The 24,944-nt window shown below is 39.8% G+C and overlaps 1 protein-coding gene across 3 annotated transcripts in view; it reads right to left on the bottom strand.

Moving 5' to 3' along the window:
* Positions 1-622: 622 nt before the first annotated feature.
* LOC139446840 (ras-related protein Rap1-like) overlaps positions 623-24,944 on the bottom strand; it is a 36,937-nt gene continuing 12,615 nt past the window's right edge. For 2 of the 3 annotated variants that reach the window (XM_071228184.1, XM_071228185.1), the window contains exons 2-8: positions 20,757-20,843; positions 7,717-7,785; positions 7,011-7,067; positions 6,306-6,446; positions 5,011-5,151; positions 4,187-4,284; positions 623-3,180 (exon numbers count right to left, since the gene is read on the bottom strand). In XM_071228184.1, coding sequence (XP_071084285.1) covers positions 4,195-4,284; positions 5,011-5,151; positions 6,306-6,446; positions 7,011-7,067; positions 7,717-7,785; positions 20,757-20,813 — 555 coding nt within the window. In that variant the 5' untranslated portion in view covers positions 20,814-20,843 and the 3' untranslated portion in view covers positions 623-3,180; positions 4,187-4,194. The remainder of the gene's footprint in view (positions 3,181-4,186; positions 4,285-5,010; positions 5,152-6,305; positions 6,447-7,010; positions 7,068-7,716; positions 7,786-20,756; positions 20,844-24,944) is intronic. The other variant, XR_011651936.1, reaches the window with a different exon arrangement.

The following is a 24,944-nucleotide window of genomic DNA, read 5'->3' as shown; positions in this document are numbered from 1 at the left end:
GGTAGCTGCCTGAACATTGAAAAGGATTCTTGTCAGATCTGTTGAGCCAGTGCACATCTACTTAATTAGACCCCATTACTACCAGGCAACAAACCTTTACTCATAAAATTAAGTCATATTAAATCAATTATTACATTTTAATCTTCACCTCACGACCAAAGTCCACTCTTCACATTTTACTGTCTCCAAGTAATACAGAAAGATAAATTACTACATGTGCAGTCTGTGTCAATTTGAGACTACTAACCAAAATTTGTGTCTTCGCATCATTTTCAGTAGATCTTGGTGTTATTATACTATTATTATTTGAACTTACTAGACCGAAAAGCATTTTACATGGGTTCTGACTAGTGGCTGACATCACCGACTACATGTGTTCTAATACACTGTATGTGGGGATCCCTAGATTTAGGAACCAACCACAAGGACTCCTGGATTTCACCTGATTTAACTTTTAGAAACATTAAAGTCACAATTTCCAGTCAAATACCTGCATGTATAAAACCAACAACTGAAACTTCTAAGATGCATGCGATGATGCTTGCTAATGATTCGAAATAATGTTGTACATCCAACTGTGCACAAACCCACACTGCACCAACAAACACAACTCAAGTCAAACTGAAAGAGCAATTAATTTTTTATTAAGAAAAATAATGGTCCTAAATGAGTGATAAAGTCAATGATAAAATGTAAAGCACAAGCTCAGAGGGGCATGCTCTACACTAAACATGAGGACCGGGAGCTGTTGGGGACGGGCAGGGTACACCATTCCGTTTTAGCATCTCCGACAGTTCAACAAATCAGGTTCTTAGACTCTAAGCAACCCAGAATCTAAGCATCAAAAGGAAATTTATACATTGTAAGGGAGTTTATCCATCATGCTAAGGGTTACATAAATATCTGAATACATGCAGTAAAATACAATCAAAGGTGGTAATTTGACTGAAAATGTTGTTCACTGAAAATGATCAAATTTGTAATTGAAACTTGGTCATATATCCAACTAGTTAACTAGCAGAATGTTAACACTGCATAAAGAAAGGAAAGAATGTGGTTACATTAAAACCTGATTAGATGCATGAACAGAGTTGTCTCCCCTTAAACACCACCACCAGGGGGCTTGCTCCTCCATTTTCTCTTTTTTTCTTCCAAGGAAAGTTCCTACATTGCTTGCACAACTTAACCTTTACCACACTTGCAAGATGCTCAACGTCTTCACCATCACTTTGATGAAAGAAATCTAAGCATACGAATGAACTTCATCAATTTTTATTTCAGATTTTGCGTTGACATCCAAAAGACATTCACATTGCCATTGAAATCAGACAATGAAATGTGTTGTTTGTGATGATACTGCATGTCCTCTGGTGGTGTGATTGGCTCAAGGGCAAATAACTCCATATGTGACGTGTCACACTTTTCTATGTTATCAACTACCGTCCTATTTTCTTAATACTTTGTAAGCGTAAGAAAGAAATTTGCAATCGGATCTTGGCTTCGAAGCTTCACAAGGAATTTCAAATAGAGGCAATTAAACCATTAAGGCTTCAACCAACACCATATTTAAAAGCCTCCCACTTCTGATAAGCAGCTTGTATGTGGCCTTTTACCAACAGCAAGTTCCCAACAGGCTCTAGTGGGCTAGCAAACTTATATAGTCAACACTAACTTCAAGTACACCAACAACTGAATCAACTTGATGCTTTGCACCTGAACCAACATGCCACAGCACTTGCACCCAGCACGTCACCGTGCTTACACCCATCACGTCACCGTGCTTGCACCTGACCCAACATGTCACTGCATTTGCACCTAACATATCATCGTGCTTGACCCAACACATCACCGTGCTTGCACCTGACCCAACATGTCACCGCATTTGCACCTAACATATCATCGTGCTTGACCCAACACATCACCGTGCTTGCACCTGACCCAACATGTCACCGTGCTTGTACATGTTTCCTGTGTTTCAGTGCTTTCAAGTGAACTAATGTTTTGCAATGCTTCCACCTGAAAGTGCCACACTGCTTGCATCCCATGCCATATTTTGGCAGGTGCTTTCACTTGAACAAACTGGTGCAGTATACTCGTGACTGAACCTCCAAGTACTGCAATACTCTACCAAAACTCACGGCAAGAACCTCCTCAAATGTAGCAGTCTTTATGCAAAAGACTTTTGTTAATTCCACTAGCTACCAGTGCTTGAAAAAAACACTCAATTATATACAAAAAAGGGCAGGGCAGGATGGGTCTACAATGTATAGGGTTTGGGGCTAGGGAGTTGTGTATCCACCATTTTCTTCTTACACAAGAGTAAGCTTACAACATAAAAGATTAATATAATGTAAAGGAGTCTATTAAAGTTTTATTGAATTATGTTTCATCATCAGCAGGGGACTTAAGTCCTCATTAACTTTATCGTCTTCGTCAACATCTTCAATTTATCTCATGATACTATAGCAATACAAGGAGAGAAACTGGGAACCGAGGAATTAAATGGGGGTATTTTTGTAAAAAATATTGTGTAAACATCCACACTGTACAAGGAATAAATACAGAATCAGGAAAAGCGGGCTCATCAAAGGTAGAAACTACACTATGAGAAACAAGAGGTTATCACATACGTTGTGTTCTACAAATAACTGACATTACTGAATGGCCCATAGTTAGAAACTGGAGAGTTATATACACAGGCAGGTTGGTGCAGTGGGTACGAACTGAAAGTTTTGTGGAATACTTGATGTTTCTATCAAGACATTATTACATCAACGTTTAACAATACATGCTGAAGCATATAGTAAAGAGTTCCATAAACCAACAAGTAGATGATGAAAGCAACAAAAAGCACTATCACCTGGCTTAAAACACATCCTTTCACTGTGCACAGATGCTTCGTCAGTTTGCCAAACAACTGCATCAGCACGAGACTGATCAGAAACCTGCGACGGACAGCATTCAGTTTTCCCTTAAATTATCAGATCCTATGTCAATGGGAAAGTTGTCCGAATAAAAAGTAGTAAAGACTAGTGGTGAAAATATCTCTGGTCCTTGAATGCCCTGTTGTGGAGTGGTCACTTTGTCCTTCGATATTCCCACTGCTAGTATCCCAGGCTGTCCATGCCTTCATCTCTTACACTCTGTTGCTTACAGTAGTCCTATCTCAAACAATGGAGCCTGCAACGGGATATGGCATGGGTTAGAGTGAGTGAGTGAGTGAGTTGGGTTTAATGCTGCTTTTAACAGTATTCCCGTTATATCGCGGCGTGTCAGCTTAATGTGGGAGGAAAGCCCTAAGTGATGCAGGTCTCAGACGTTTACCACTTCGGTGAAACCCACAAGCACGGGTATGGTGCTGACAAACCTAGAAACATAATCGGGGCGAACTGGGATTCGAACCAACAATCATAGGTTTCTGGCGTACCCAAGGGACGCAACAATGCATTTGTGTATGTGTGGCTGCTTGTATTAGTCCATGCTTATCATTATGCCTGTTTTAAAGTGCTAACCCATTGAATACCATGCCACAGCTTAACATGGAAAACCCCACTCAGATACATTATACTGTCTCCGAGCTGGCCAGTTCTAGTTTTATCTCATTAATGCTCGGCACCAACAAGGCAGGGTAACAACAAGTACCATCTTGTAACGTCTCTTGGTATGTCACCGGCCAGGGATCTCCACAACACCAGCCATAGCAGCATGGGTTAGAGATTCAGATAGTGAGTGAGTGAGTGAGTATGGTTTTATGCCGCTTTTAGCAATATTCCAGCAATATCATTGCAGAAATTGGCTTCACACATTGTACCAATGTCAGGAATCAAACCTGGGTATATGGGGTGTCGAGCGGAATAGCAATATTCCAGCAATATCATGGTGGGAGACACCAGAAATTGGCTTCACACATTGTACCAATGTCGGGAATCAAACCCGGGTATATGGCGTGTCGAGCGAATGCTTTAACCACGAGGCTATCCTACCGCCCCAAATGGGAACAGTGTCAGGCAAATAAATCAACTTGAAATATTTACTTGCCAGCAGTGAAAACATGTAAGGATACCACCTTCAAATAGCGTATTTTAGTATGACTTTTCACACATTACAAGTCATAATATGATGAAATAAACAATATGAACACCAATATAAACACTCACACAAGGCGAGTAGAGCATGGCATACTTACCACAAAATTTAGAGTAAAGTGCAGCCGGATTTCTTCTTCTTCTTGGTAGAGTGTTCTGGGTTCTTTTTGTTGATCATCCGAACTAAATCACAGAAAATCTGAAACAGGAAATCAGCCCTCAGTTTATGATTAGTCTCAATTAACATCAACTTTGTAATTGGGCGAGTAAAAAATCAAGTCTGGCCAATACAATCCAGTGATTGATAACAGATATTGTGAGCAGCACGCCATCAGGGTATGATGACACACCATCAACCAAGTAACTGATCATTAAGTTGCCTATTACAACCAGAATAGGTTGCTGGGGACATATTCTAACCTGGAATACCCACAGTGATTGTCATTAAATACAGAAAGTTGTAGGACTTTGTGATCTGAATGGTCCACATTGGTTACTGTATTTTTTCAACATAAATGTTTTCACTTGAGCAGGGATTCAACATTGAAAACAGAAAAAAACTTCTCCTATTGTTTGGGAAGGCCGTCTTGTCCTCACAAACCATGTGTTTTTAATATTTTGATCTGTTCAGTTGTTTATGATCTATGGTAAGGGTAACTCAGCTGATAACATGGGCGACTGTATAGGCACATTTCAGGTGTTTGTGGATTTTGATCAGTGACATTTCCCTTTGTGAATTGTGAAGGTTTTTTTTTTTATATAAAGGTATGGTATCCTTAAGATTTTAATAGTATTTCAATCTAGAGACCCCTTGACTTTAAAGTTAAATTTCAAACAAGGAATTGTGTCCATCTGATAGCCTTTACACTTTAGAAACAAGCTTTTTATATCCCTTGAGCTTCAAAAAGAAACTTAGAAAACCTACCTCATTAACATTGATCTTGGCTTTAGCTGAAGTCTCGAGGTAGGAACAGTTGTTGTGTCTGGCCAGATTGATGCCCTGGTCCTTTCCAACCACACGCTCGTCCTCAAGGTCACACTTGTTGCCCACCAGGATCATCGGAACCTGCACAGTAGCAAACAGTTACATATCATCCTTCATAGCATCCACCAGGGTCATCGGAACCTGCACAGTAGCAAACAGTTACATATCATCCTTCATAGCATCCACCAGGGTCATCGGAACCTGCACAGTAGCAAACAGTTACATATCATCCTTCATAGCACCGACCAGGATCATCGGAACCTGCACAGTAGCAAACAGTTACATATCATCCTTCATAGCACCGACCAGGGTCATCGGAACCTGCACAGTAGCAAACAGTTATATATCATCCTTCATAGCATCCACCAGGGTCATCGGAACCTGCACAGTAGCAAACAGTTACATATCATCCTTCATAGCACCGACCAGGATCATCGGAACCTGCACAGTAGCAAACAGTTACATATCATCCTTCATAGCACCGACCAGGGTCATCGGAACCTGCACAGTAGCAAACAGTTACATATCATCCTTCATAGCATCCACCAGGGTCATCGGAACCTGCACAGTAGCAAACAGTTATATATCATCCTTCATAGCATCGACCAGGGTCATCGGAACCTGCACAGTAGCAAACAGTTATATATCATCCTTCATAGCATCGACCAGGGTCATCGGAACCGGCACAGTAGCAAACAGTTACATATCATCCTTCATAGCATCGACCAAGATCATCGGAGCCTGCACAGTAGCAAACAGTTATATATCATCCTTCATAGCACCAACCAGGATCATCGGAACCTGCACAGTAGCAAACAGTTACATATCATCCTTCATAGCAACAACCAGGGTCATCGGAACCTGCATACCATCACCCAGCAACAGAGGTCCCTGTTACAAGCACGAGACCAACCATGCCAACAGGCCCTTTTCTAATGGACATGAGCTAAATATTTCAGATATCTCTGCACCAAAAGATTAACCATCATATTTCTATGTAATTACGTATTGAAGGATTTGTCCGGATTATGATGCTGAAAATGACCATAAGGCACTTCAAATGCCCAGTGACCTATTTCAAACCTTGATAACCCCCCAACTCCTCCACACACACCTCTAACATGAAACTCCAACATCACCTAACTGGTGCTGCAACATCACCTAAATGGTGCTGCAACATCACCCCGCTTACAACATCACTTGGAGCTTCTGAACAACTGATGTCAACTACTCACACATTCAGTGTCTTTCACTCGTAGAATCTGTTCTCGCAACTCCTCAAGGTCGTTAAAAGTGGACTGAGCGGTTATAGAGTAGACGAGAAGGAAGCCCTGGCCGTTCTTCATGTACAGGTCACGCATGGCTGTGAATTGTTCCTGGAAAAAGGGAAGCATAAAGATGACAATACTATCTCAGTAGTCGCCATCTTCCCTTCTCAGGTAACACTCATGAAACTCACAAAAAAATTATATTCAAACCTACGTGTTTCTGATCAGGTATAGTCCTGGTTAATGTTTCTGAACATTACTAGTAGGGCTAGTATTTGTTGTTGGTTGTTTAATGCTGAACTCAGCAATATTCCAGTTATATGACAGCAGTCCGTAAATAATCAAGTCTGGACCAGACAATCCATAGATTAATATCATGAGCATCAATCCACGCAATTGGGATACAATGACATGCATCATCGAAGTCAGTGAGCCTGACCACCCGATCCTGTTAATTGCCTCTTACAACAAGCATTGTCACTTTTGACGGCAAGCATGGTTTGGTGAAGATCTATTCTACCCCGGTTCTTCACGGGTCAGTAGGGCTAGTAGATGAGTCTTGACTACATGTAGCTAATGAAGCCAGAAACATGAATCTGAACATGCAACCAGACTTAACAAGAGTTGGGCCTTCACAAGCCAAGCCTACAGGACCTACAGACTGCTACTCACTGTGCCAGCGGTGTCCAGAATCTCCAGCATACACTGTTGGCCATCCACTTCCACTTGCTGAAAAACACATCCACATGGAATACAAAATCTTTTCACTATTTTTGCTCATCATGCAAACATTTTGGTTAACAATGGATAATTTAGTGTTGATTAGACTGAATAACATATTATGGAAGGTGTAGTCATGAATGCATTCACCAAAAATGTTGACCTATTTCATGACCGAGTGATTTAAATGTCTAGCTAAAGCGTCATTTCATAGACATTCTCTAGAAAGTAAAATTGATAAATCCATCAAGATCAAGACACCCTGCAACCATTATAACATCTAAAAACCACTGATGTACAAGGTATGCAATTTGTTATTAACTGTTATTAAAATATTTTAAGTGGCAGTTATAAGACAGAGCAGACATGTATATTGACTTCATTTTCTCTGACGGGCATTTTGGCACGTGTCAGTACCTTTATCAAACATGCAAAGAATAAAGTCTTCATTTTCATCAAATTGTTACGAAAGAAAGCCGGTATGGAGATAACTGGTATCTCCAGTTTGAGCTCAGATGATTCAAAACTAAACGTACAGGTATAAAAATATTTTGCCACTAAGATTCTGGAGCACAGCCTTGAAGTGGGTGTGACTTCCCCAGCGGTAAGGACAACTCTAGCATAGCAGCACAGCTGTACCTGAAGGGATTGTGCTCACCTTCCTGTAACTGTCTTCTATTGTTGGATCATACTTCTCCACGAAAATACCCTGGACAAACTGCACCGTCTGAAAACAGAAGTGGAAGGTAAAAAGATGACAAAACAAAGCCAGCATGAACAGTATCTGCGCTGCATTTGAAATTATTTAAACAAACAAAACCTACAGTGTTTCCATGCTTTCGAAAATGTGGGAAGTGTTGGGAAATGTTTGAGATTTCATCATGTGCCACTAATATCACAAGTTGGTGCCCAAAACCACCAGCCTTCTGCTCTTCTCGCCCGAAATTGTATCATAGCATCATTTTCAACATATTCTGGTGTTATTAGCTGAGTGTGCTAGACCATACAAAATTTCACTAGATTCGTGCACTGCAGTTGTTCATCAGTTTGTTGCAACTGATCAGTTAAATTTTAAAACCACCTCATAATACTTTCATTTTTCTGAAACCGAGCCTATTTTAATGTCTTACATCATTGTACATGAAAATGCCTGATCAGTTTCACATTGAAGATGTCTGTTAATATATATATCATTTATACATTTAATGAATGAATGAACTTTTGACACATACATAATTTTAACTTAACATTTGGCACAATTAATCATTGCATCAGTACTGGGCATGTGTGTCACAAACCAATCATTGTTGCGATCAATCATTGCATCAGTGCAGGGTATGTGTGTCACAAACCAGTCATTATTGCAATCAATCATTGCATCAGTACAGGGTATGTATGTCACAAACCAATCATAATGCAATCAATCATTGCATCAGTACAGGGTATGTGTGTCACAAACCAATCATTATTTCAATCAATCATTGCATAAGCACTGGGTATATGTGCCACAAACCAATCATTGCATCAGTACAGGGTATGTGTGTCACAAACCAATCATTATTGCAATCAATCATTGCATCAGTACAGGGTATGTATGTCACAAACCAATCATTATTGCAATCAATCATTGCATAAGCACAGGGTATATGTACCACAAACCAATCATTGCATCAGTACAGGGTGTGTGCCACAAACCAATCATTATTGGAATCAATCATTGCATCAGTACAGGGTATGTGTGTCACAAACCAATCATTATTGCAATCAATCATTGCATCAGTGCAGGGTATGTGTGTCACAAACCAATCATTATTGCAATCAATCATTGCATCAGTATAGGGTTTGTGTGTCACAAACCAATCATTGTTACAATTGATGCTCAGAAAATCACAAAGGCTATCATGATAATAATCGCTAATGCCACAGTACAAGAGATCAGCACTTCCGTACCAATGCTAATACAGGCAAAATGTCTGCTATCAAAAAGAGAAATATCCTCTCACTAGAGGATAACATTATCAGGGGGAAGGCAGCTTTAGAGAATGTTTAATATTTTTTCTGTTGTGAGTCATGCTAGACTTTTAGTTAAGAGCAGGTGAAGACATACAAATGTCATCAATAAGATAAGCATGTTACTTATGAAAGACTATCACTACCTCTTTTGACATTGAAAGTAGTAGGACATGATTTTGTTACCATGGATAGTTGAGAAAAATATCTGTGTTGATGGGATGACCACTATTAGTATTATGCTCATAGTCATCAGTTTGTAACTTGAATTTCAAGGACATGTACATGTATTAACAGAATACTGAACTGGCAGGCCCCAAAGTTTAATTATAGCCATATGGCTGCAACTACTTTTTTTCCAGATAACCACTGGTAAAATCAAGTCAATATTGTAGGTAACCAAAAACATTTGAAATTATCTCTTACAAGAATTTTAACCAGATTCCTGTTGTAATATGTACAAGGCATAAGCATTAGTCTTGGAATCTTATATCATGTTATATTAGGGCACTGTGACAACCCAAACCCCCAGCCTGTTGTGAAAAACCCACACCAATCCCTTTCTCCCAACACACAACCTGCTGAGACACCAAGCCCCTGCTCCCAACACACAACCTGCTGTGACACCAAGCCCCTACTCCCAACACACAACTTGCTGTGACACCAAGCCCCTACTCCCAACACACAACCTGCTGTGACACTAACCACCTACTTAAAATAGACCCTACTCCCAACACACAACCTGCTGTAACAGCTGCTGTGATGTCAACCCCATACTCCCAACACACAAGCTGCTGTGGCAGTTCAACCGCCTACCCCTACCACTGAAGAACCTGCTGTGACATTACAACCCTTCTTTGAGATCCATCCCACTCAATCATTCCCTGCATAATGTGAGGTGAAGCGGGGTCTTCCCAGTATCAAATGTCAGCCTACATACAGGAGATGTCTTCTCCCATACTCCCAGCAAGAGTTAGCTGTGTTATGTGAGGCACACCCTCGCTGTTGACTCCCAGTCCCTGAGAATCTTGCTGGTACTATCACCTCACGTACAGTTTACATTCCCTCAATCTTGATACTGATGCCACACACATAGAATATTCCTCAGAGGACTGGGTTAGTTGGTTTGTTGTTTAAAACCGCACTCAGCAATATTCCAGCTATTTGACGGCGGTCTGTAAATAATCAAGTCTAGACCAGACAATTCAGTGATTAATACAATGAGGATCGATCAACGCAATTGGGATCGATGACATGCATCAACCAAGTCAGCGAGCCTGACCACCCGATCCCGTTAGTCGCCTCTCATGACAAGCATAATGGCCTTTTACAGCAAGCATGGGTTGCTGAATACCTATTCTACCCCGGATCTTCACGGGTCTTGTGAAATCTGACACATTTTAGACTAGTTTTCCATGGACTCTGACATTCTCCCTCAAATGTAGCTAATGCAAGAGTATTTCACTCTGAAAAATATATACTCAAAGACTAAAATAAGGGAACACATATCATACTCCAATCCTAACAACAATAGTTATATATATACTACATCATCATCTATAAATACAGCATAATGTGACACGAAGAAGCTGCCACATACCATTGACAAATACTATGTCAACAGTAACTTGTTAACCATCCCAATTATTAGTAATTAGTGCCCCAGCGTCAAAACAAAATCAGAGGCCAAAGAGTGCAAGGATAACTGGATACTATCTGGGATTCGAGGAGCATGAGGAGCATTTATCAGTACCAATAAACTATTCCCAGAGTTCATTCTAGACTTTTAACAATTGTTCTCACGCTCATTACTGAAATACAACTATAAGTATAGGTACCAAATGGATGAAGGATTGGGGTGAGAATGAGAGTAGGGTGTGGGTTAGGGTGAGGGTGAGGTGATTGTTCAATGTTGGGTATGGGTGTGGGCAAAGGGACATGGCATTATTGATATAGGAGGGGGGAGGGGGGGGGGGGGGGGAGATTAAGGTTGAGATTGAGGGTGGAGGTAGACTAACATCTAGTCTCTGAAATGAACATATCTTACAGAAAAAAAGCAGTTGTTAAATTATCTTAATAAGAATATAATAAAAAGGAACCCAGAAACTCTCTGAAACTGCAGTAATCTAGACTTGCCAAACATTATAGACTTGCATGGGCTGTATTGGATATATTTGTTTCAGGACAGACAAGGATGGAGGGTGAGAGTGGGGGTGGGGTTATTTTGAGAGTGGGGTGAGGCCCGACAATGGGTTAAAGGTTGAGAATCATAGGGAGGGGGAGGGATACACACTCTTGTCAGTGATACAGTGGCAAGGGGATGGGCTACTTATATAAGGGAAGGGTCTCACTTACATGACATACAGTAATGTGTCTAGACTACAGCATACTGATACTATGACAAAGATTTAACCAGACACCAGATCCACTGACATTGTCTGCCTTTCTACGACTGTCAATGATACATACTGGCTGTTGATGTAGTATCCCCTCTGCTCTGCTATTTATATCTACGAGCAAACAATCTAGTGAATCCCATGAGAATGTTGTTTGTGACATTTGACAGTCTGGAGCAAAGTGAATTACCCAATACAGCTAGGCTCGGCTCTATCCATTACTAACGGCCTACCGTATATTATGGGGCATAGGCCAAGCATTTCATATAAAAATGGAAAAGGAGGTCACCCAATACCATAAAACAATGTTCCTCAGGCTTAGAAATAACACTAGCTCACTAAGTCCTTGGCTAGTACAAATTCCCGCAGGCTAGTACAAATTTCCCAAACTCCCCATTGTTTTAACAACATAAGAACGGTATTTTATCTTACCCGAGCTAGTCAAGTTTTTTAGTTTAGATCTCAAACTGTTCTTTGAAGTATTTTGCAGGGACACTGATGTACAATGAGTACAGATAGAAATCTGCTGCTGAACATTTTCACCTTACTTTGGAAAAACCATAATTCATACTTTTCAATTTATATGTTTTGTAAAGAAATTGGATTTTTTATTCCGTTTACAAAACTATAAAAAAACTTAAACAGTTACATTAATGATAAGGATTGAAAGCAAATACGCATATATACATATACTGAGACACTGAAAAAGCATATTCGATTTTTTTGTAATACTAGGCCAAAAAACTAAAATCATGTTTTTGGGGTGTTTAGGCATGAGGTGACTGCATACAATCTTGCCATTGTACAGAATCGAATCTTATTGTTAGGAGATGGACTTGAGCACAAAAACACATCTGATTTCAAGTTAAAGATGATTATGTGTGTTCTAGGTGTCTTGGCACATATATGCAGTTTTCAAAATTAACATATTAATCCACTAGTCAGGGACATACTACATTGTGGAAGGACAAGAGATATTTCCATGCGGACTACCACTTTTACCATGTCAGTGAGCTTGACCACCCAATCCCGTTAGTCGCCTCTTACGACAAGCATAGTCGCCTTTTACGGCAAGCATGGAATGCTGAAGACCTATTCTACCCCGGATCTTCGCAGGTATCACTAGAGAGTAGACAGGGTATGGATGTATTTTTTCTAAGCCTGCCAGTTTCAGGTACTCATGTTTGTTAGTTTGTTTGTTTGTTGTTTAACGCCGCACTCAGCAATATTCCAGCTTCCAGCCTGATCTTCACAGGTGATGTGCTTTTTGAGATGTATATCTACCAACCAGACAAAATATTTCAATGAACAAAGAATTAGGTTATATGAAAGGTTTGAACATAACGTGTTCAAAATTAATAATAATTATATGTCAAACATAGAAATGTTAGACCAAATAACTTAGCTTGACATAACATAAACTGGCACAAGGTTTTTCAGTTTAAAATATGCCATTTCAAGATGTACCTAATAACATGCCATAAGGCACAGGGAGTTCACTTAAATGTGCCATTATGATTGTAACCTTGCCACTGGCATTTTAAGACCAATAATATTGAACCCTGACCATATCCTTCATCCAAGGCCATACTATCCCTCCAGCCCTCAACCCACACGGCAACCTATTCAGCAACCCCATGACATTTACAGGAAAACACAACTCTGACTCTAGAAATTATTGCTAGCTTGCTAGCCACTGGCTACAAAAAACACTCAAAGGCAGGTCAAAAATAGGTCACAACTAGCAGACGAATTCACAAACTTACTTTGTAAGGTTATTTCCGAGTGACAGTTTTTTCATTTATTCAATGGACTTGATGGATTGCTACACATCTTCAGCATGAGTACTTGTCGGGACAGAGCAATCACTGTCTGTTTCCATCTTATGAAAAAGCATGGGGTCAAACCAGTGTATGATCATGTTCATCAGGGCCAGTACACGTCTCTGTTGGTTGTGTAACTCTGCACTCAGCAATATTCCGGCTATATGATGGGGGCCCTCAAATAATCGATTCCGGCTATATGATGGGGCCCTCAAATAATCGATTCCAGCTATATGACGGTGGCCCTTAAATTATCAAGTCTGGACCAGATTATCCGTGATTGACATTATGAACATTGATCCACACCGTCAGGGTACAATGAAAAGTCAGACCACCCGATCCATGAGTTGTCTCTTATGACGAGCATAGGTAGCTGGGGACCTTTTCTATCCTGCAATCCAAAAAGGTTCCCCATTGAGTTGCTTCTTATAACTAGCCATGGGGTGTTAGAGTTACACTCCAGTGAGTGAGTGAGTATGGTTTTACGCTGCTTTTAGCAATATTCCAGCAATATCACGGCAGGGGACACCAGAAATGGGCTTCACACATTGTACCCATGTGGGGAATCAATCCCAGGTCTTCGACATGACGAGCGAACACTTAAACCACTAGGCTACCCCGCCGGCCCACACTCTACTCCAGAAACCCAAAGGGGTCAATGTAGCTGGAATTTTTCATATTAATTTATTATGTTGGTGACAAATGAAAACTAGAAAAAAAGTTTTGCACAATGACAACTATGCATTCCCAGCAAAGAGATACTATTACCACTTTGGTGAAACCCAAGAGCACTGGTTTAGTGCTGACAAACTTAGAAACATAACCAGTGCAAATCTAGGATTGGAACCCACAATCAGATTTCGTGAAGGCTTGAGGGACTTTACTCTATAAAGCAAATTGAAGAGCCTCAGATAGACTAACATATAGTCTCTGAAATGAACATATCGTACAGAAAAAAACAGTTGTTCAGTTATCTTAATAAAAATCTAATAAAAAGGGAGCCCAGTGATTCTCTTCATCCTGATACTGCAGTAATCTAGACTTGCCAAACATTATAGACTTGCATGGGCTGTAGTTGATATAAATGTATCAGGGTCTGTAAGACAGACTAAGCCTCAGACAACATGGCTACCGGGCCATGCCCCCAGCTCTTAGACTAAGCAAGTCTAAACAGGTTTATGAACTCATCATGGTGGAAACAGACATTAAAAGAATAAAATCAAAACAAATTTAAACAACAGATTTCATCACATTCAAAGAGAATAACGATCTCATGTACTAAATGTTAGTCACAAAAAAACTATCAAAGTTTAGTTCTTAACATAAATGCCTGAAGCAGATGGCTCGTGGGAAATGAGCAGTGGCAAATTCTGTATAGATCACATGCTGCGGATGAGTATTCAAAAACCAGACTTTAGACTCAGGCCTGGCATACTGTGTTACCTGTAGCCTGACAATGAGTTTTGCACTGTCAGCAATATGTTTATAATGTTAGACATGTCTGCAGGCAGCATTGTGGGAGATTCCCATTCAGGGTCTGAGAGCTATAGTGGAAGGAATATATTGCATCAAGGCTCTGTGGCTTCTAGTCCAACTCGTGTAAACAAGAAACACACGAAATGTTAGGAGGGATACCCATAGAAACACTCATGATCTGGTGGTTTCCTTCACTAGTAGCATCATTAGTTATGTCCAGGTTGAAAATAAATAAGTTGCCCAGAAAGGTAGGACAACATGTAAAGCAGATTGAACAGGCCCAGGGAGGCAATACATGTAGTTTTTACATTGTAAATAGGTGTTAGTTTTGCAGAGGGAGAACGGTAATCCTCTGAGAGAAAGAGCAAATGTTGTCTATGCCAGTCTGAGCACATACAGTGACACAGACAAGTCAGCATGACACACTATCAGCCAATCACGATCTGTAACCACCCAATCTCTAGTTTAGCTGGTTCACTGGACAAGAAAGAGGTACGAGGACCTCTATTGCCTAAGAATTCCCACAACCTAAGATCCTAATTGTAAGAATCAATCAAACCATGGTAACCTGACCTACGAACACTGTCTGGCTAGGGGTCACCTCGGTGGTAACTCCTCATGTACAGGGGTATTATACACTCCCAGGAGAGTACTAACCATGCTAACAGTGCTACCAACTTGTGTTACCCTGGATGTACACGAGTCCATCAAACATGAGCCCATCTGTCACCGTCACATGTCAGGTCATTCATCAATACCACTAAAACTAATACTAAATAGTTCTGCACAATGACAGAGGGAACTATGCATTCCTAGCAAAGTGATATATTTACCACTTCGGTGAAACCTAACAGCACTGGTTTGGTGCTGACAAACCTAGGATTCAAACTCACATTCAGATTTCGTGCATGCCAAAGGGCCTTATTTCTATAAAGTATAAAGCAAATTGAAGAGACTCAGACACCATGGCTACTCGGTGGTCACTCCTCGTGTACTCCCAGGAGAGTAGTAACACTACTACTGTGCTACTAACTGGTGTTACCCTGGATGTGCACGAGTCGATCAAGCATGAGCCCATCTGTCACAGACACACGTCAGGTGATTCATCATTACCATAAAGAGACATGTGACCGCAAGACAAACACGTGGATGTACTCTCTCAATCAAGTAACTTTCACACAGCAATATTCTAGCTGTATGATGGCAGCCTGCAAAGAATCGAGTTTGGTCCAGATAAACTAGTAACTGATGTCAGTGTTCAATATAACCAACTGCCTGTAGGCCTGTGACAGATAGATCTCATGTTGGGCACATAGTTTCAGATTTGTATGGGTCTTTATAGCCGGCAGTTAATTTACGTGTTGATTTATTTGTCATCGTAAGCTGCAGGGGTTTTTTTAAATGACGGCCTGAAGTGTTAGTCAGGGCCTGCAGCTTCTAAAGTCTGGGGCTCCAGCTGGCAGCCTGGCGATATTTGGAATTTCAAACGCTGACTGATATCATGAGCAATGTTCCATGCGTCTGGGTACTTTGACACGCAAAGTTCCCAAGCCTGACCACCCAAGCCTGACCACCCAATCCTTTCGCTTTCTTCGACAAGCATTATGTTCCTGAGGACCTGTTCTGTAGGAGTGAAATGATACAGCAAGGTCATGATATGATACGTATCCCGATACATAGGTAACGAAACAATACGTATCACGATACACATATTCACGTCAAATTACGTGGAAGCGTCTTCACTATAATTTATTAATATTTCGGGGCATTTTCTAAACGGAAAGCTCCCTGTACATTGATGCACAGCTCTTTGAGTTAATCAAGGAGGGAAATAACCCAACTCAAAACTCAAAAAACAAACGAGCCCACAGGGCCAGATGGATTTTTTTCTGCTCACCCTGTAAAAGATTACTTGTCCTTATACTATCAGAAGATCTTTAAAATATATATCTTTAATGTGCCATATATGCATTCAGATATTAAGACTCAGTCAGAAAATTTAGATTGGGGGAATTTGAAATTGCATACATTATTCATTATGAGAAAGACTTGAAACAAGGTTAATACAGATAAAAGACACTAAAATTCAAGGCTTTGGAACCGTACCATCTTCCAATGTAATTTGGCATGACACAAAATCAATTCCAATGACATGTATGTATATAGAGAAAGTATTGTGAAGTGATGTTTCAATCGTAAAAGATCAAGGCAACTTAAACCCATTGACGGGACCCATCAAAGTTGGGTTTTTGGTTTCTTTTAATCTCTTTTGGTATGATGGGGCCCGGGGATCAAACACCCGACTTTCCACTCCCCAAGCAGACCCTCTACCATGAGATCACAGAGGTCGTCGGTACAGTCTTGAAAACGGAAGGATGACCAAAAGATCCCGGCATTGCTAAAGGAATGAGTTAGTGAGTTGGGTTTAACACCACTTTTAACAGTATTCCAGTTATATCATGGCGTGTCAGCTTAATGTGGAAAGCCTGAAGTGATTCAGGTCTCAGACATTTACCAGTTCGATGAAACCCACAAGCATGGGTATGGTGCTGACAAACCTAGAAACATAATCGGGGCGAACTGGGATTCGAACCCATAATCATAGGTTTCTGGCGTGCCCAAGGGACGCAACTCTGCACAGCGAATCGTGGCGCCTTAGACGACTGGGCCATGCGTATCCCCCATAGCTATAGGATACAACTCGGAACAGTACACAACATTACACCATGCGCCCATGCCTTCCTCTCTAATTAGGAGATAAACCTACTGTGTTTTGAAATTTGATGTAGTCCCACTGTAGAATAGATACCTCTTTTTTATAATTTTGAACCGAACGCTTTAGCGCGAGGTTACAAATTATAATAAAGAGGTTTCTATTCTACAGTGGGACTACATCAAATTTCAAAACACAGTAAGTTTATCTCCATTCTACCATGACTGCAACTACGCTTTGAAAACGGCACTCTCTTGCAACGTGCAATAACACAGGTGCACAGGTCCGCGATCTTCGAACATTCCGAAAAGTGGTCACAGGTAGTTGTATAAGTAACAAATATTACTAAAGTTCAAGATTAAAAATCACCAAAGTCGTGAGTAGTTCATAATAAGTGTTCAAAACACATAGTTTTTCAAACGAAGTTGACAAATAACACTCCTAACTTAATCCAAAGAAAGATGTTTTAATTTCTATCAAACTGTTGCACACTGTTGAACACTGTGGACTTGGCTGTCGTGTCTCGGAAATTTGTGAGAGAGGTCATTTCTTGGAAATCGAACATGCCATCATTTCATTGTAGGGGTGACGGGTAATAGAAAAAGGTTTTAAAATGCTTAACGAATATATTTCTACAGCAAACTTTATGAATAAACATTCCTATTAACATGTCTAAGAGTTATTAGTTAGATAGCAATTACCCCCAGTAAACAAGAATAACATCAAAGTAAATGCCTCTCTACCCCCAACTTGGATGTGGCAGAACTTGACCTAAATCACGGTTACTCACACCTCACAGCTGTCAATGGCTGACAATCATGTGTTTACATTAACTTGATCTAGTTAAAAGAAGCAAGATGACAACCTCGATCTATGATGTGGTTCAACATTTACCTGTAGATTTACTGGGATTGATCGAGCCTGCTGGTACATCCATATGCTTACTAATGGAACTGAGTATGACTGAACAGCCACTGTTTAGGCTGCAGACGAGCCGGATATTTTGAAACGAGGAATCTGCATGGTGTGACCTGTCAATTTCAAGATTTCACGGATCCAAAGCCAAATAGTGACAGAACTTAGACATTTGTGGTCCAGAAATAGTAGGTCGTGTATAATTTTCATAACTGTGCGTGTTCTGAAATGAATTTCATCAAGTTTAATAAGCTGTCACTTCAGTTGGGACATTGTTTTCGTGGACTTTCGAAAGGGAGTGTGTTCTGATGCACTTTCAAATCCCCTCCTGCCAAATTCCAACGGTGGTGGTTGACGGAGTTGGTAATGGATATCGATCAGAAAAAGGTTTGTAAACAACATGTTGTCCTGAATAAAATGTCTTCAAACATATTTTATTATGTTATATTTCACTTTCATTGTCGGTTGTTCGTGGGTTTCAGAAAAAGTTACCAAAAAATTAAAAAATGAACAATTATTATTTTCTAATTTTTTTTATTAGATATCACTCTGTCACTTATTTTGAATGTGTGAATCTTTGAATTATACCTCCCCACCCTGAAATGAGAACCATCCTAACGTGTCCCGGTTGTCACTGTACCATCTGCACTGCACTCTCAGTTATGGCTGCCAAAGAAATTGTTAACAGTAACGGAGGAAACCAGAAGACAACCCAGTACTGATGCACAGTGTGATGCTGTTCAACATTAACACGTTGACTAACTGTCCCTGCTGATGTAATGTTGTATTTTTCAAACAATTTTTATAATGTTATATTTTACTTTCATTGTCGGTTGTTTCAATGAGGAAATAGCTTAAATTGTTCCGATTCTGGTCACCATAGAACATTCCTGTAGATCTAACAGTTTCATAAACATTTCATTTGTATGCAAAAGATATGCCTTCGTTAAATCTTTTAATGTCATCATCGAAGCAGTCAGGGTTGCGGCCCAGAACGCCCCAAACATCCGATATGAAACTACCGTATTTCCTCTGTTTGACACTATACGCCGTCTATTAATTTCGCGAGAGCCCTTGACTCGGCCTGTATTAGAGACCTGTCTGGTATTAGAGACCCAGCGTGTATTATAGGAAATATAGATATGTTTTACAGTTCATATGGGGGTGATAGATCGGCAGTCATTTTCTGTGAATAGATACGTAGGCTATCTATGTATTCATACGCACGTTTTTTTGTGTGAAAAGGCTTACTATATTTGAAAGGGGTTTCTGTAGCAAAAAGGAAACCTCTTTTTAACCAATCAGAATCAAGCATTCATCAATGTCATGGTAGAATAAGTGTTGACAGGTTGTTTTCCATTACTAGTCATAAAGCTTATGAGAATTGTTAATAAACAGTTTTATTTACTTTTGCTGGACCAAATCACTAAATTTTGAAAATGCCTACCATAACAAATTAGAGAATTCCAACAGCCAAACAATCAAAATGACTGTCATGATCATCACACATTATCAAATTGCTTGTCAAGTGTCTTAGCAATCTGTCTATAAAAACATCTATTATTAGGAGTCAAGTTGAACAAATTCATTTGACATTTGGCTTAAGTATGTTCAGTGTCAAACATGGTAAAATGACAAATATCTTCTCTAATTAATCTTGACTCGTGTATTGATTTAGTGTCTCCAGAAATATTTAATTGATACATTGATTTCCTACGCCAGAAAGTCAACATGATCAAGTTAAATACAGACAGATGGACATGGTGTTCGTTGTCATGCTTGTGCAGAGAGAAAACTAGATGACTGTCTGTGGTGTCAGCCACTAGTCCAAATTTTGTTGGTCTTGTAAGCTCAGGTAATAACACACATTATCGAACCGATCTCGAGGGGTATATGGTTTGATGTACCCTGTGTGTGAGCCTATGTACATATATACTAATATAGGCTCATTCACCGGGTACATCACCCCATATGCCCCAAGCGATCGGTTGACAACAAAGTTACCTCACCGACATTCCTTCATATAGACCTGGAATAGATATCTGAAGTGTCACCAATTAAAAAGCTTTGATTCAGCCATTTTTACCATTAGCAGATGACGCCAACAGTTACTTCCCTTTACCAAATGCATTCAAATAAACATCGGTTCATTCCATTCCATGGTACTTATGCGACATAAGCAAGTTACCAAAGGTGTGTTCCAATTGATTTTCCAGCATTGATTCTCCTTAACCAATCAGAAGCTGGTATTATAATGTAAGTGAGATAATAGTCCATATACACGACATTCTACTGAAAATGATGCCAAGAGGTCAGGTTAGAAGACTTGCACAGATTGAGATGTAATTGAACTTTCAGTACTTACCAAAGCACTCTTGCCCACACCTCCACTGCCGAGAACCACGATCTTGTATTCCCTCATCTTGTGTGTCTACCCTAGAAATGATCTCACCTGCAAAACATGGAAAAAAACCACTGACATAAGAAATATAGTTGGTCAAATATATATCCTTGTCTTAAAAGAGAATGTAAAACTGAAGTACACGTCACCTTGTCTTGGAAATGGAGCAAGTGTCGGCAGTATAGCTGTCAGTCTTTATATAATGCTGACCCTATGACATCAATGGATGTGTCATCAAGGCAAATCAGTTTTATGACGGGTGTGAAAACTTACATGAGTCTCATACATGTCATTAGCCACGTTGACCTGGAGATGAACGTTCCCTTGTCTTTTTATGGAAGTTACTCATACTAATAAGGTTATAAATACATGAATTCCTCAAACATGTAAAATACATTGAGTCACAGAGAACATTTGGATCTTTAGAACACGACTTTAACCTGTAACCATGGTAACTGTTTGATTGAAGACCCAAGCAGTGCTTGTAAAACTTGCAGTAATCTATACCTCTGACAAATTTACTAACCACAGGCAATCTGGCTAGTACTTATTTCTTACAATGACAAGCCTTAAGCACTGAAATACCATGTCGTCTTTGTTAAACTATATATATATATATATATATATATATATATATATATATATATATATATATATATATATACTGCAGACCTAGGATATAAACCTTGATTAGCAGGAACTGTTACAATTAGGGTACACAATTCTGCATGACAAACTGTGGTGGTTTAAGAGTTTGACCACTTGACCATCAATGTCGCAAGAACGTCAATAAAACTAATAGGATTACAGCCACTAGATAGGTCTGTGGAGTAGTCCTGATCAGCAATTTACAACATGTACAAGGGTCATATGATCCTACACACTGCACTTTGATTGTTGACATTGACCTGGTTAAGCTGCTAATTCACAACAAAAACTGTCAACATGGATACATCCTGTTCCCTTCACATCCCTCTTCTGTGGCTATCACATGCACATGGTGACATCAGGCTACAACTGCTGCACACATCTCTATCATGTCTGTGTACAGTGAACATAGTGTTAGAAATTATGGGAGGGTTCCTTGGTTAGGGATCGCCCATTTAGTATACTATGGACACCCAGCTCCAATTTTTTTTATTTAAACATGTTCAAAGCTGATGTAAACAAATAAACCAAAATTTTTCTGGAACAAATCTTTTCCCTTTTAAAAATACAAGGCCTATCACATAACATCAAAATTAATGGTCTGTCCCTCAGGTTTTATGCTACTGTAATTTAATCTAGAGACCCTTATAGTTTTTAAATTAGGGTTATGACAAGGACCTCTCAACCTTCCTGCTTAATTTTGAACATTAAACCTTCATGGCTAAATATGGCAATAAAGGACCAGTGGAGTCAGATATGATCATAAAACCGTAACCAATTCAATGATTGTTTCTTGGTCAGCATGGTCAGTTGGTCATAAGCATCATGAGGCAGACAATGAGTGAGCGAGTTGGGTTTAACGCCGCTCTTAACATTATTCCAGTTATATCACGGCGTGTCAGCTTAATGTGGGAGGAAAGCCACAAGTGATGCAGGTCTCGGTCGTTGACCACTTCGGTGGAACCAAGGAGCATGGGTATGGTGCTGACAAACCTAGAAACATAATCGGGGCGAACCAGGATTCGAACCCACAATTTAGGTTTCTGGCGTGCCCAAGGGACGCAACTCTGAACAGTGAACCTTAGACGACTGGGCCACCCGTGCCCCCAGGCAGACAATGAAAACAAAAACAGTACAAAAGTTGTTCATTTAGAACTGACCATGCTGACTGCATAAGAAAATGCTTGAAATAATATTTAAAACTCTGACACTGTTTTTATTTTTGAAACATATGTGGAACCTTTTGTGTAAAAGAAGATAAAAATTGACCTTGCGTAATCATGCTATGGATCCTTATACCGTTGTCAAGCAAAGGATGTATTGCTTGTCAATGGTATAAGGATCCATACCAAAACATCGCCTTTAAATTACAGTAAATAAAGAAGTTGTCATCCATAAATTGTGTCTACTTCATCATATGTAAACCTGTTCATAAGCAAACACAAACGCATTAAGGTAGCCCTGTTCTTGCCTACAATACTGCCTACAATTCCCAAACGGTGAAAACAAAATCCAATACCTCATCTTCATCTTTCAGCAACGTTCTAATCAGATGATAATGATTATAATGATGCTAAAGATTAAATGTCACCTCCCGATGGTAAACTCCAAGTCCACAAGGAAGAACCACTTGTGAATTACAAATCTTACAAGTCTTGAACTTTGGACTAAAAGTGTTCATTTTGTACTCTGTATACGGACTAGTAGCTCAACCTAACTATTTACCAGCCAAACAAAAGTTGACAGGACTTACTGGACCAGATGTGTCATCCCACACACCCTGACCTAACATGCCACCATACCTGTCAACTGTCCAGCAACCACCGCAATGCTTTCCCCTAGAACCTATTCCTCTGTTTATGTGAAAAATGTATCAAGGGTTACGTAATACCCTGACATGAAATACACCCTACCTGCACTACTGACCCTATACAGTGAACCAGTGTTATCAATGGCTACCTATACAACAATCAAGGCCATCCAAACAAGACAAGACAGTGATATCTGTAGTTATGACAACACTCTCACAGCTAGACAAGGATTAACTGATTGGCCATTAAAGGCCCTGTTTGATGTCACGGATCACAAGCATAATAACAATTCATGTCTTCGGGATTCGGGATTCGGGATTAATGGGTGTGGATCTATATACTGATACACAGTTAAGCAGCAGAGTATTATTTTTGTGATTATGTTTGTATTGGGCCTTAATAATCACTTGTTTTCCTTATTAACCAAAAAGACAAAACAGCTGGTGATAAACATCTAGAAACATGATAAACACACACAGTCTGAATAAATCTAAATGAAAAAATAAAAAAGGAAAGAAGAATGATTTGGTCTTTCTCAAAGTCACTGTCAGTAGAAATCTTTCTTGGAAACAAAATGGTCAAAAGCACAACTAAACAGTGAGTGGGTGAGTATGGTTTTAAAATGCCGTTAAAAATATTCCACCACTATCATTGCAGGGGTCACCAGAAATGGGCTTCACACCTTGTACCCTTATGGAAAATTGAACCTGGGCGAGTGGATGCTTTAACCACTAGGCTACCCCACCGCCCCTAAACCCAATAACAACCCCATTGTTGCTATTTAATTTAATGTTCCACTTAGCATGCTTATTTGATTATCACAAACACATGACTAAAAAAAAAAAAAATCGATGACAAAATGCTAACCCGCATAATTCTTTGCAAGGCTTCTGATCAGCAATGATCAGTTTATATTTTTTGTCCAAGATAGTCTAAAATGTACAAAAGATAGTTTATGATATTGAAGAACGTCCCGTCAAAAGTTGATAAAATTATGGAATGTTCTAAACACTAAATGTCTCTCACAAAGTAACTGTTTAATAATATATATTCCTTGAAAACATGGTTATCGTAAGAGGCGACTATGCTTGTTGTAAGATGCAACTAACAGGATCAGGTTGATACATGTCATCGTTTCCCAATTGCATCGATTGATGCCCATAACATCAGTCACTGGATTGTCTAGTCCAGATTCGATTATTTACAGACCTCCGTCATATAGTTGATATATTGCTGAGAGCGGTGTTAAACAACAAACAAAACAAACAAACCACACAAAATATCTATGCATTTCTCTGAGTCTTCTGTACGGTCCGTCAAACACAATAAGACAAGGTATGATTACAGGTCAATACTGCAATAGGGATGGTCTGGTAACACAACAAAAACGGCAGACACATCTTACTCAATCTGTATTACAAATGCTGGTCTATCCCTGTAATCACACACTTAGTAGGTCAGCTGTTGTATACAGGCCACACATGACTACTATCGACCAGCTGGGTCTCAAGGGTTGGTTATGACTCACAGGATTACACCGCCTGGCTTACCCTGACTTACACCAACACAGATAATTAGCTCGGCTCTCCTTCTCTGAACACCCACTGATTTGTAATCCCACTCTTGTCGTAAACACCATGTAATGCCCTTCTGGATTCAATTGCCACTACGTTTTACTGCTAAGACACAAGAT

The sequence above is a fragment of the Haliotis cracherodii genome, unplaced genomic scaffold, assembly GCF_022045235.1.
Source record: "Haliotis cracherodii isolate W230 unplaced genomic scaffold, xgHalCrac1.p SCAF_6, whole genome shotgun sequence".
Taxonomy (NCBI): domain Eukaryota; kingdom Metazoa; phylum Mollusca; class Gastropoda; order Lepetellida; family Haliotidae; genus Haliotis; species Haliotis cracherodii.
The sequence above is the reverse complement of the archived record's forward strand: the minus strand, read 5'-3'. Positions and strand labels throughout refer to the sequence as shown.